Source organism: Patella vulgata, chromosome 6, assembly GCF_932274485.2.
Source record: "Patella vulgata chromosome 6, xgPatVulg1.2, whole genome shotgun sequence".
Classification (NCBI taxonomy): Eukaryota; Metazoa; Mollusca; class Gastropoda; family Patellidae; genus Patella; species Patella vulgata.
This window is the reverse complement of record NC_065884.2, coordinates 52,426,766-52,441,218: the sequence shown is the minus strand read 5'-3', so window position 1 is coordinate 52,441,218 and position 14,453 is coordinate 52,426,766. Positions and strand designations below refer to the sequence as shown.

Below are 14,453 nucleotides of genomic sequence, written 5' to 3'. Positions count from 1 at the left end.
ATGGAGGTCTAGTATGCCATAAAATAAATTATCAGGTGAAAAGAGTCATTAAACATACATTATGCAAATCCAAAAATGGATAATCGATACTACTTTATCGTACCGACTTTAGTAATGATGATCATGATGATCGAGGCTAGGCCTAAAATTCAAAAGCTAATATCTCGGTTCAGAGTCGATCAATTTGACTGAAATGTTCAGCAAATTTCCTTTACATTATCTAATTTTAAACTATTATAGTGAGAACTGCCAGCTCTATATCTAATCTCCCATAATGCCCCTGTAAGAAAATATACACGCCTTTGATGGATAATATTATAGAAATAGTAAAGATTCAAAGATATCCCAGGTTACTTTCTGTTGTGATTTTTGAAATTAGTAGAGAATATTATCATAGTAATTGGTCTTAAAGGGAGAGAGAGAGAAATGGGGTTTAACGTCCACTCGACACAAACTAGGACATTCCGGGACTAACATATGGTTTAATTTTATTTTAATAATTCATTTGCGCGTAGGGGTCTTTAGCAGTGTGAGGAAACCGGAGGACCCGGAGAAAACCCACAAGGTTGGACAGGCAACCCTACTCCTTGTCACGTACAACTGGGGAATCAAAACCCCGCCAGTTGACTCAATGACAGACCGTATGATACAGCGCGCGCGTGCTAACCATTCAGCTATCTACCCCCCCTGGTCTTAAAGGAGTTCTTTCATCTATTTGTATGTTCTAATAGTAATTATCTGTTTAAAGACTCAATGAGTAAGGTGTTTGCTAACCAGGAAGTCTTGGGTTAGATCCTTGTGTTAGCCAAGAAAGTTCCTCAGATTGGTGCAGTGGTGCAAGATGTGGGGTCTAGTCAGGAACACTGTCTAGTTGTACAGATAATACAACTGATGATGTCCTAATGCAATCTCTTAATTAAAGGAGCTAAATCGCTAATATTTTGGACCTAGAAATTGACACAAATGGGTGGCAACACATATAATAATGTAATATGAATGTATATAAACTGATTTACATTCAACCGTTTCTGTTTTTACTGTAATTTCTAATCAGTTATGTTTGATGAAATACACCAGAAGTCTCAATTGAATGGCAATCTTTAGAGTCTGGTTATTCCAATCTACGCAGATGATATTTATTGTGTATGCTCTCCAGATAAGAACATAGCGTCATCATTTGACATGACTTGTGGAATGTGTCTAGCCACGTTCTTTGAGTCCCTTGTTCCAAATGGCGCTGAATGTATTATGGTACACGATTCGTGTACCAATGGTAAACTTTTTATTTTGTCTTGAATATTGTATATCGGAAGCCCATCTTTTCCCTGTGAGATCACAAGACCAATGTTGATTTGAATTGACTAATAATTCGTGTTTTGAATGTCGAAGATTTTTGATGATATTGATTTGGAGAATTAGCTACTTTAAGGGCAGCTGCTGATCCAAGTAGTTGACATCATTTTCTGTCTTTTGTCAGTATATAGAACATCACCTTTAAATATTACAACTAGAAACAACAGAACAGTAATTCATAACCATTTGATGAAATGTCAGTAATGTTATTGCTGAAAATCAAATTATGTTTTCTGGATAATCTCATCATGTATTTCTTTTAACATTTCACATCGATGTCCTACAATATTCGAGAAGAAATAAAATTGTGTCTTTTTATCATCAGTGAATTCGTATTTGGAGAAATTGTGGCTCACAGATACGGGTCGTTTTGATAAAACCAAATCACCAATCGGCCATTCTAAACCAAGATGATTACGATGTAACTGAAAGTAAAACAATATAGTTTTCACTGGACTATGAATGAACATGATAAATAATACACATAAACAATATATTTTTCAACCAATCAAATTGCTTATCTCTGCTTAGTCTGTGCAGAAGACACTCAACTTCAAACTCCATCAAGACATTCACATAATAAACATCTACACCAAGTTTGAACACTCTACCTCAATTAGAAGGAGAGTTTCTGTGTCCCAACAGGCAGAAATACGGACGGACAGATCTATTTTAATAGTTGCCTACTTTCTTTGAAAGGCGAGGGGAAACAAATTCTGTGATATTAAATTGAATAGGGCCTTAAAAATACATTATGTAAGCTGGTCATTCTTACTATAATAGTTCAAAAATAAATATATTGAAAATTTCATTCAAATTAATTTATTCTGAGCAAAGATATCAGCCTTTGAGGGTTTGACAAGATGTGTGCACTGATTGTAACCACCGTACTGGTTGTTCGAGGCTTAGCCCCGCTTCACCATTTTTAAATTAAATCATTAAATGGCCGAACCATTCTAATCTACTTAAAATCGGACCCATCTGCTGGCATCAAGAGTTGATTATGGTCTTGTGTGTTAATAAATGTCTACTTAACAATTTATATAACATTTAAGGCCAAAAGAAAGACTTGCATAATGCCTGTTTAAGTAAATAAATGAAAGATAGAAAAGAAGGATATTATGTACCTTATATAATTGTCCTGTAGGAAAATGCCAGACAATACCTTCTAGTTTACTATTGTCATTATTCAGGAACCATTCTTGTATATTAGATCTAGTTATACTAGGTAGATTATATATAGGTATAGATCCATGTATAACTAATATATGTACAGGACATTGTTTACTTCCTATACCTAAATAAACAACAGACAAATATCATTGGTATTATTACATGTATCATTGATTTAGTTGGATAAATTGGAATATATATGCTTTGACCATAAATGAGGGTTATTTCAATAATGCAGTATGAACATCTTGAAAGAGTGCATAGAAAAGGAAGGAATCAAATGGGTGTTGTATCCATTTCAGGACTACCAAATCGTAATTCAATAATTTATTTTTATTTAGCACTCTTTAACAGGAGGTGACCCTACCGAATCCCCTTACTGAAAGCAAAGCCACAAATGAATTTGTGACAAGGGAGAGAAAAAGAGAAATGAGGTTTAACATCCACTTGACACAGATTACGTCCTTTTGAGACTTACATGTGTTACATTTTTATTTCAATAACTCGCTCGTGTATAGAGCTCTTTAGCAGTACATGGAAATCAGGTAAACCCACAGAAAACACACAAGGTTAGACAGGTGACACCCACTCCTGGTCATAATCTAAAGCTCACACATAAGACAACCCCCCAAAACTGTGACAAACCAATGACCTGAAGCATTATGCTAGAAAAAGGACAGACTCATACCGTTACTAATTTTACAAATTTTGACAATTGTATCAAAGGGAGATAACTACATTTTTTCTGAGTGATGTACCTGGTAAAAAAACACAGATCAAATACAATGGGAGAGATATGGTGTTTTAAATCAACTTAACTCAATAACATGATGATCTTTATTTCATAAATTAGATCGTGTAAGGGTCTTTAGTAGTGGGAAGAAAACAGATAACCTGAGGAAAACTAATAGGCTGCCAACCCTATTCTTTATCACATATAATTGCATGGCATCAAAAATAGGCCCCTCAGCTCAATCACAGAACTTATGATCTAAATGGCAGGTAGAATTACACCACCAAGTCACCCACCCCAACATTCCATAACAAAAGCACAATTGAAAGCGTCAACTATAAATGAGAAGTGGTATGAAGTGTTCTAAAAATAGTCAATATACCAAGCTACTACTTATAGTTTGATGTTGAATATATTATGTATGAATGCTATAAAATATACAAGTTTCAAATAGTACATACCATATGGATTGCCATTAACCATGGTGCCAATTAATTCTGCTGTATGTCCTAACAATGTTTCTAATAATACACAGTCTATAACCAGCTCCTTGTTATCATCCGTCTCCCTGTAAAAAAAAATATAGTTTGAGATAAAAATGAACAGTGGTTAGAATCTTTTAAACTCTGTGCAACACATACATGCGACTAATGCTCAACACAAACTAGGTCTTTCTGGGACTAACATATATTTATCTTTATTTCAAAAATTGTCTTTATTGCCATGGGAGGCAACCAGCCGTGCAGCAAAAGCTACAAGGTCAGCAAACAACCCTACTCCTTGTATACAATGTATACAGGCCTGGGATCGTCAAAACCACTCTACTTGTATCAATGACAGAGCAAATGAGTTCGACCAGTCGGCTAATAATAAACATTGTACCTTAATACAACAGCTAAGCCTTGTTGTAAATCAACTGAAGTCAGATGCCAACAATGTTGTCTAGATTTAACATCGACTGGCACCCATCCTGGAGTATGTCCAATAGAATCCGGTAAAACATGGCCATCCTGTACATCAACTCCAGATGCAGGTTTCCAATGATCTGGTATATCCTGGAAAATACATGTTTATATACAATAACAATAATAAATTACTTTATATGCTACATGTTCAAATCACTTGTTAAAAATTGAAATGGGATTTATTTAATATCCTACTTTCTGCACTAACTGGGCTTATGAAGACAGACATATATCATGCAGTGTGCTAAATGTATGAGGGAAATTTTGCATGGATAATGGCGTTTCCACCTACTCTTTGTCTATCACCAGAGTAAAAGGGGAAACCAGGCCTAACAATCTAAAGGAATTTTCTCCGATAATATTGCTCATCAATCCCAGAACCTAAACATTAGTGAGTCAATGCCATATTCACTGAGAATAATTGAAAAAATGTTTTTGAATACCTAATATTTTTGTAAATATAGTTATTAGGGTGCCATGACCAGCATATCATGATGAGATTATTCTTTATAACCTACTGTAGAGATAGTAACCATAGTTTACTGTGGCATCCATCTAGAAAATCTGATCATCCATCTTGTCAGTACGTTATTTCAGTACTGTATACAATAAACAGGCAAAAGTAGCTACACTCCAAACCAAACACCAATTATGATATACCTTAAAGTCTTTTGAAAAATCCCATTCAAATTTACGTTCCATGATTTCAGATCTGTTCTCACAAGACTGTTGCTGATTTTGGAATTTTCTGAATCTTTTCTCGGCACCCTTAGTTGGTTTCCTGTCATATCTTGCCCACAACCATGGCTTACCTATACAAAAAAAGCAAGTCAGTAATGCTTGGTTTAACTGAGGAAGTAGGGAGGTCGAGTGGTCTAAATTGTATGCTTTAGGTCATAAGATCTGTCATTGTGATCAGTCTTGTAAAATTAGATACTGTTTGATAATTTCTAAACAGAATCCATGCCACAACAAGTAGTAGTACTCTGTCCATGTGTTTGTCAATAACTTTACACATCACTATCTGATATTGCTGAAAGTTTATCGGAAATATCTACACCAGACTTGACTGGATTTTAATGAGGAGAATTGTTAAACTCATTGAAAATCACTAAAAAATTTGCATGCATCTCAGCAACTGCTAGTCATATTTATCAATTATGTACATAGGCTATACTATCAAATTTAAACATGCAGCTGAAACTAAAGATAGGTCGCCAGGCAACGAAACATACGCCCACAGCAGCTAAGTTTTCCAAGCTGTCAACAAGAGTTGTCGCATATTTTTTCTATTGGCTGTAATGAAACCTTTATAATACACTAAAATCTGATTAAGAGTAACTCATTAAGCAACAGAAATCATTAGAATTTGTTTGGCTTTTAGTTCTGCCCCATGCTAACGTTTAGTATACGAAACATTTAATATCATGAATTTAGCTGTTCAAGTTAACAAAATTCATTGAAAATCAATATACATGTATACTAATGTCCAAAAGAAAGTATACACTGCGCATTTTGTGCTGCATCAACCAAAGTCGTTTTTGCCATGGTTTACGGTATTTGGGTAGAATGTCAATTTGTTTCACATTTTTATTTTGCTTAGAAATGTTGAGTTTGGACGCAAGAGACAAACTCAGTAATGCTTTATCAAATGTTTTTAATCTAAACAAAACTTAGTCATACTTTTAGTGTGTATACTTTCTTTTGGACATCAGTATACTTGTTCGTCTCAAGACCTTAAACTCTGTTTATCAATCTAAAGACAATCGGAAATCATTGAAAATCACTGGGCTTCTTCTTCTCATGACCTTAAACACTGTGTATAAATTTAGCCTCTAGAGCGTCCACAAGATATTTCAAAGTGCTCAAAAGCCATAACTCTAGCACAGTACTTATCGGAAATCGTTGAAAATCAATAGGCTTCTTCGTCTCATGACCTTAAATACTGTGTATAAATTTAGCCTCTACAGCATCCAAAAGATTTTTCAAAGTGATTAAGGGCCATGAATCTGGTAGCAATTTTTGGAAATCATTGAAAATCACTGGGCTTTTTCGTCTCATGACCTTAATCACTGTGTATAAATCTGAAGTCAATCGGATATTCACTTTAGCCTCTAGAGTGTTCACAAGATATTTCAAAGTGAACAAGGGCCATAACTCTGGCATTAATGATCAGATATCATTGAAAATCAATAGGCGTCTTCGTCTCATGACCTTAAACACTGTGTATAAATTTAAAGTCAATCGGATATTAACTTTAGTCTCTAGAGCATCCACAAGCAATTGTGGACGCCAGACCGAGGGACGGACCGACAGGGGTGACGACGACAATATACAACCAAATTTCAATGTGGGCGTATAAAAAGTCAAATGTATTTTCCCCTGCAAGTCTTGCTATCCAGAATTCAGTGTGAACTGCAAGGGAAGTCAATTCTGCATGGGAGAATGGGTCAAATCATATACCTGTACATGTATATATTACCACATGGCGAAGAGTCTTCATGTTTGAAAATGGGGTTTTACATCATGCAACTTGATCCATGGGTACAGAGACATTTTGGTAAATTTTCAACTCAAGCAGTCATGACCCCCGACATATATGGCCGAACTGGAACCAATGGCAAAGAACTCAACTGCACTAATTATCAGATCTTACCATTAAACTCATCAATAAGGACACAAGTTCCATCTAGTTTTTCTGTAGCAAGTACATCATTCAGTTCTGTTAAATCTTTGATTTTAGGATTGAGTTTTTCCCCAGCCACCACCTTATATGGCTGATTCGACCTTTTATCAGAAGGTTCATTTATCACAGAGATTTCAAAAATACAAGGAATTTTTTGTTGTACAGATTTCAATTTCTCCATATTTAATAGTCATTAGCAGGCACAAGCTATTCACATCATCTTTCTACAGAATTTGTCTTCTCACTAAATATCTAAAAAAATATTAAAGAGGAAAAATTTAATAAAATGAAATGCAATGGGGTTTAACGTCCTACAGTGCTAATGACGACAGGCATAGGCCTACGTAATACACTGTCCTATGACGGAAATTTTGCCAGGACATCAGCACTGTACATATGGCCTACTCTTATGTCAAATTCCAACAGTAGAGATCTTTTTATGTCAATCCATGTATAACGGACTTCAGTTTTTCATCCCATCCAAATGACTAGATACTGTCCCTACCAGGTCCTTCATCCTGCACCACTTACAAGGGGCAACCGTGTGCAATATAGATCATACCGTGTGCAATAGATCATAACATATGTCGTTTAACCAAGTGGCATGGTTTCGATTCCCTGCTTGTATGTGTCAGGGTCAAGGAGTTGGGTCGCATGTTTAACTTCATGGGTTTTCTCCAGCTCCTCTGGTATCCTTCGAAAAAGGTCCCTAACAAGTGAATTAAGCCTGAAATGACCTACAGTTTGGGTCGAGTGGCAGTTACGAAATGACCTAGTTTGTGTAGAGTGGTAGTTAAACTTAGTCCCATTTCTCTCTTTCACCCTTTAGTGTAGAAACAAATTGCTAAATAGTGAAAATAAACTATTCATTCAACCGTATGGCTTATTTCATGAAGTTTCATCATATTTTTATTTTGCAATTCAATAATGAACGAGTCGAATGACCTAGTAACAACAGTATAGCTGTGAAACTGGAAAATTAATAATAATATCAATGCATTGTAATCCATGTCATGAATAAAGTCACAGATGTGTTACATGATTGGGTGATAGAACAAGATCTACCTAAATCAAAATGTTCTACTTTCAGTTTGTTTATCAATATCATTCGACCAGACTGCAGAGCAACGTGGAATTAAATATTATTTTATCGTTCGAGATCTATCCCATATGTTTTAACTTGGTTATAATAAATCTATCCTTTGGGTCCTTGAGCTTTACTTCATATCCATAATCACTTTACATAATAACGGTAAAAAAACATAAGTAACTATAAAATGTTTCACAATCTTTACGTTGAAAATCTTCATAAAGCGGGTCCCTCATAGACAGATGTATCCAGCCTCGAAATGAACCCAATCAAGACAACCGAGACTACACGCATTGGTAGCTGCACTGTAAATTCTCCGGGTGTGTTAACCGCCATCTTAGGGGCGGGATGGCCTAGTGGTCTAGAGTGTCATGCTTCGAGCTCGCGCTGGCCGGTCACCCCTGGCTTCGGATCGTGGTTTCGATCCCTGGTGTATTTTTACTCTGTGGTATGTGTCGGGTTTATTCCGGGTACTCCGGTTTCCTCCCACAGCAAAGACGCGTGCGCTAAGATAATAAAAAAGAATGAAATTAAGTCAACTTGTCTGCGATATCACCTTCGGTGGAAGCAGACGTTAAACACTACATAACCGCCATCTATCGATATAAAGCCCTAATCCAGAGGGATTTCTCGGGCCATTGCTTCAGGAATATGCACTTCACCAGGCTTTCGGTTTTGTATCTGCCATAAGTTACTCACATTTAATTTTATTCTTCAAAAAGTTATTTTATCCATATTCCTGAAACAATGGCCCGAAAACAAACGAAACATTGCGAGGGGTGTGCTTTTATCATACAATTCAAACTTACTTTTTTTAAAACTTAGATAAGCATTAATTACTGCACTGCCGGGTGCATACCAATAAAAATGCACACAGAAAGTCCTGTTCAGTAAACCTATTAACGTACTGGTGTATAATTGGTTGTTGTGTGGTTGGGAAACTGGACTCATATTTCCCGGATTCGTACCACAACGTGGACCGAATAGTACGTAGTTCCTTTCGGGGCGGTCTCTGATCGGAGAGGACTTCGTCCGATCAGAGGCCGTTCCTAAAGGAACTAACAATCTAGCTGTTCGTTTGGCACCAAAATAATGGACGCAATCCGTATATAGCAGTTGAGACCCGGAGAAGGTCTGAACATATTCACCACTATGACACTGTAACTATAATAAATAATATCAAACGTATGGTGCCAAGAGTTCTGATGAGGCATCAGGTATCAGAGATATTGTCACCATGCAAAGCCAATCAACAAAACAACAATTTTAAGTAAGCCGCCAATCCTATCCAATATTATGGTCATGATCAATGCTATGATAAATAAGCAAAAATTGTTTATAGAGGAAACTGCTGGTATGGAAATCGTCATCTATGGTAGAGTAGGAGGAGCTTAGTTCATCAACCATATAACAAGAACCACAACCAATAAATTCCCCCTGGGCTATTTTTGTAATACAGACATGTTAAATTACGCAACAGACCTAATTCCATAAAATGAACACCAACGCTTCGCTCAAAATATGCAATATGCACTAGATATTTTGACGTGAATAGGCATAATTTTTAATAAAAACAATTTGTTTTGGGGTCTTTTTCTCTTTTGCTTTTTTGGGTTTTTTTTCGTTTTTTTTTTTTTTTGGGGGGGGGGGGGTATTGCTCATTTTATTATTGTTGTTTTTATATTTTTTTTACTTTAAGTTTTCACGATTTTCTTTTCAATTTTTGTTTGTTCTATTTTTAATGTATGTACTATCTATTGTTTTTTTTTTATTTTCCCTGCAAATTAGTTTAAGGAAATGTAAAGTCTAATTTTATGACACATGGTTGTGGTGATGATTTGGTTGATAATCAGTCACTGTAAAGATATTCCTGGTATTTAGCAGACAAGATAAGTAAATAAATTGAAACTCTCAACTCTAAACATATCAATATAGCTTCTATAACATATAGGTTTTAACCGACGTAGTAAAAAATATTATGAGAACCTCTAAGTTCAATCTAATTCCTTTATTCTTACTGCATTATGGAACCACCTAGATCGATTCAAAATTTTCCAGTACGCACGTACGTACGTATATTAAATAGGCGTTTCCCTGACACAGAGAATTCGGCTTACTAAGAGAACCAGTTACACGAAACCTAATTATTCTTCAAAACAACGTTCAAAATATAACAAGTGAATCATAGCACGATACCGTAAGTTTTCACTATAGACTTTCTTGTGACTCGAGTTACCCTCAACCACATTATTTACTTCCTTTGGCTATAAAAGGTAAGCTCATTCGCTTCCTCTTATCAAGCGCGTGCAAAACCATTCCACCGACTGGTTCTATTCCAAGCAACATCTTTGGTGTATCCTGCGAGAAGTAAACGAAGGATTTTGTGAGTATCTTTACTTTTGTACGTCTTTTGCTTTTTCACCCATCGCTGTTTACCTGACATTCGACATTTTCCTAGTTTCTCAAATAACCAAATACTTGTTACTTTTCGTTTATCGTTTTTCTATCGTAAATATCGAACGTTTAGTATGTTTTATTATCTGGTTAATATGGAAATTGATATGGAAATCTAATTTTAATTAGAACATCACAATATCTTCTGAAAATGTGTGAAGAAGCAACGCAGTAATAGTTTTTGCGAAATTGTCAATTTGACATAAGTATAAACCTATCAAAAATGTTTTATTAAAATAATATCTTTAATTTTTGAAAAGGTAAAGTTAAAAATGGTGTAGGTAATTTCTGCTGAGTTCTCTTTTACAAGAACATAAAATAAATCGTTCAAAAACTGGAGTTTTATGTAAAATACAGACAATTTTAAAAACAATAAATAATTCAAACACAACAATGAAATGCATTAATTTCTTAAGACTAATAAGTAATTATGCAGTGTCGATACTTCTAGAAATTCTACAAGCTATTTATAACATAAACATATAAAATGCTAAAACAGTAACATAAAATGAAAATAGTCTACCGATTAAAGAATTTGGAATGGGGTTTTTTTTAATTTAAAAACGGATTATATAAAACTATAATGCTGTTTACTATAAAATACAGAACATGAAATAGGTACAACTAATGGCTATGGAATAGATAAGAAAAATTCGGGTCCATTCGATGTATGCCTGCTGATACAAGTCAAAATCAATTAAAGCTATCAAGAAGGCTATCGTTAGGAATTTCTCGACAGATGCATTTTTGATTGTGCAAGGCTGTCTATATGAGTTGCTGAGCTAGGAATTCGTGTGCCGGGACGTCTGCCAATGTTGAGTCAATTCTGCTACAAAAATAGAAAAGTTTTGCCAAACATTTCTATAATAGCGGCTTGTTAACGTATTTCGGCACAGCTCGGCTAATGATGAAATGTGAAGTATGTCTAAATATCATGTAGCCTAATAAATAATCATGTGAACATTTTAATATCCTAATTAGTTCAGACGGCATACAAGATTTTCCATTTGTAAATTTCAAAAGAACGGTCTTAAAGAAAACTGGATAACAATAATTGAGTGACCCCCAGTGCTCTAATTAAAATGTTTAAAAAAAACTGAATATTTAAGATTATCTTGTATGATAACACATGGCACAATTATATGGAATACAAGTTACTAAAAAGTTTATTTGAGCGACGTTTCGACATTATGGCTTCTCCACACTGCTTGATGTTATCAATTCAGTTTTATTACACCTTGTTTACACATACATATCCACTAAGTACGTACTGTATCATCATTAATCCATTTAATTTACCTGTCTTTATTATAATCATGTATTTTATTACTACCCAACCGTATGACATCTCACCCCTTTGATGGTCGTAAGCGTTTAATCAGAAGGTCTGTCATTGAGTCAAATGGCGTGGTTTCGATTCTCTGCTTGTACGTGACTAAGGAATGGGGTCACATGTCCAATCTCGTGGGTTTTCTCCGGGTCCTCCGATTCCACCCCACTGTTAAAGATCCCTACGCAGTACGCCCAAGCGAATTATTGAAATAAAAATTAACCATATACCTAGTTAGTTTGTGTCAAGTGCACGGTAAAACGCATTTCTCTCCCCCCTGATGGTTTCTAATTCATTATCTTTCGTTGTATACTAATGGTTATGATTCTTTGTTTGATAAAGACGAGAGAGTCCTCGTCGAAACGTCGCCAGTTATAAAGTTTTAAGTCACTTGTATTCCATATAATTCTGCCATAATGTGTTTTTCTCGTTCAGTTACTAAAATGCCGCTTAAGCAATTTATCTTGCTTGTGCCTTTATATGTTTAGGTGAAATGACTCATTTTGTTTGTTTTGTTAGTACATTTTTGTTCCCTGATGATAGTACTTTTTGCTACTTTTACGCCCTTTTGGATTTTTCACTATATTGAAAAATTCATGATTTTATATTATAGATTCAATCGAGTCGGAGAGACAGACTTTGGCAGTACAATTAATATAAAATATATATATTTTGTAAATGTAGAATCAAATTGATTAACAAAATAGAACAGATTGGAAGGAGAGTTAGGTCTCTCTTTTTTTAATTTTAACCCCGTTTTATCGTCATTCTGAAACTAAAGCATTCTGATTTGTAGCCCAGTTATTCGTCATGTATGTTGATGCCGGATTTATAAACACAAATAAAGCAAAAAATTGACGATGATTTGTCACGTTCCTATATAGCAGCAAAGTCGTCCGTGATTGTCAACTTAGTTTGAAAAAAGCCATAGAGTTTGTGGGTAGTTGTATATTTTACGTTTAATTTACTATTACATACAACAGCCGCGGATACAGAGGGGGTGGGGTTGTAGTGCTACACACACTCCCACCCCCTCCGCCCCCACGCGAACTTTATTTAGTTTTTATTATATTTAAGATGGTTAGTAGGAGTGTCAATTTAGGATTGAATAATCGTCACGTAATGAGTCCGGCAATCATGTCGATTGACGTATGTTGATAGCGATATAAGCTTTATGGATATTAAAAATTTTGAGCATTGTATGAGTAAGCTTAAATGTTATCACCCGTCGGCGATAAATCACACCTTCGCCACTGATACCAGTCCGACTATATTACTCGAACATATGAAACGGAAATAAGAATTTCACAAACTGCTTTAATGAAGAGCGTAACAATAATTGTACCTTTAATAGTCGACGTAGCTGGGGGTTATTTTGGGGTTTTTTTGTTGTTTTTTTAGGGGGGGGGGGGGCAGTGGGGGTGTGTGTGTAAAAATATCTCCTTAAAAACGTCCAAAAAAGAAAAATTACAGGTACCTTTGTTTTACCACCCAACCCCCACCACTTTAAATAATCCTGTTTCTGCCCTGTGTAACTTGACATTAGCTTTGTGACTCTTAACTACACATCGACTGTCTATACAAATACTGAACATCTAAAATAGACTTGAATTTTTTGATTCTGCACCTTTTACAGTACAAATTTAATGTGAACTAAAGTGGGTTTACTAGCACACACATCGCTGTGCAAAGAACTTTGTTCTCTAGCACCAGTGTTTGTGAGAATGCTATTCGTGTGTCTTTAACTATACTTCTGCCGGTCGTTTTGACATCGCGATTTTCGCGGGTGTCTGCTATGACATCAAATATCGACTTTTGTAATACAAAATGGATTGTCTTGTATAAGTAATTGTCAATCTGTACATAGAGAACTATCTAACTTTCGTTAGTCCCGAAATGACTCAGTTTGTGCCGAGTGGACGTTAAACCCCATTTCGCTCACGCTCTCTAAATGCCCGCCATATCCAACAATCAGTATACTGTTTTGCAATGCGGTCGTACTCGGTTCCCAATTGTAATACTCAAAAAGACTAATTAAACTAATTAGACTAATCAATTTTATTAAATGAAAGCAGAATATATTATATTATATACTTCTCAGAATTTTCGAAATATACTTAGTGTTTTCGATTAAAATTGTCGATCGGTCAACTAGCTTAGTGTCTGTTCTAGTAGTAGACAAACAGCGTATAAGTTTAGTAATTGTGTGTATCTTGGAATTGTGACGTCATATCAAAAATTAGGTCCGTCAATTTATTTGAAATTGACTAAATAACAAACAAGTCAAGATTATGTCCCCCGTTTGTCGGGGAAAATGTTATTTATTTAGAGCTTCTCAGACACTGCTCGAGATCATGCTAGGATGATTGTGGGATTATGAGAGAGAGAGAGAGAGAGAGAGAGAGAGAGTATGCCTCGCAAAGACGTTTTAAAAATATTTTGTTTTTTGGTTTTATTTGGGTGTATTTTCAAAAAGGAGGAGGGGCTTGATAACACCTTGTTTTGACTGTTTCTAGACACCACTGAAAAATACAGATTTGGAATTCGTTAGATATGTCAATATTAAATCCGTCCTTGATTTTATTATAAGGACGCTGGTCGTTAATAATTCATCAAATGCACCATGTTTTGTTGTTTTTAAAGGTCACTTTGTTATATTTTAGTGAACG

At 35.3% G+C, this 14,453-nt stretch overlaps 1 protein-coding gene across 3 annotated transcripts; it reads right to left on the bottom strand.

The window, feature by feature from the left end:
* Positions 1 to 1,429: 1,429 nt before the first annotated feature.
* On the bottom strand, positions 1,430 to 9,058 carry LOC126824582 (uncharacterized protein C12orf29 homolog). 3 transcript variants are annotated; one of them, XM_056102022.1, is made up of 7 exons: positions 8,810 to 9,058; positions 6,881 to 7,162; positions 4,885 to 5,036; positions 4,142 to 4,314; positions 3,721 to 3,827; positions 2,481 to 2,650; positions 1,430 to 1,778 (listed from the first exon to the last, which is right to left on the bottom strand). In XM_056102022.1, the coding sequence occupies exons 2-7, from the start codon at positions 7,089 to 7,091 to the stop codon at positions 1,578 to 1,580; spliced, it is 1,014 nt and encodes a 337-aa protein (XP_055957997.1). In that variant the 5' UTR covers positions 7,092 to 7,162; positions 8,810 to 9,058; the 3' UTR covers positions 1,430 to 1,577. The 3 variants fall into 3 exon arrangements, with proteins under 3 accessions (XP_055957997.1, XP_050409791.2, XP_050409792.2); XM_050553834.2 differs by lacking the exon at positions 8,810 to 9,058 and adding an exon at positions 7,976 to 8,465; XM_050553835.2 differs by lacking the exon at positions 8,810 to 9,058 and adding an exon at positions 8,206 to 8,465.
* Between the last annotated feature and the right edge of the window lie 5,395 nt (positions 9,059 to 14,453).

Bases quoted from the DNA above. Each gene is read 5' to 3' on its own strand.
- LOC126824582 (XM_056102022.1), bottom strand. From the start codon at position 7,091: ATGGAGAAATTGAAATCTGTACAACAAAAAATTCCTTGTATTTTTGAA. The intron at 5,037-6,880 runs GTAAGATCTGAT...TTTTTTGTATAG, and splicing joins CCTTATTGATGAGTTTAATG to GTAAGCCATGGTTGTGGGCA. The intron at 3,828-4,141 runs GTACAATGTTTA...TTTTTTTTACAG, and splicing joins GGCTTAGCTGTTGTATTAAG to GGAGACGGATGATAACAAGG.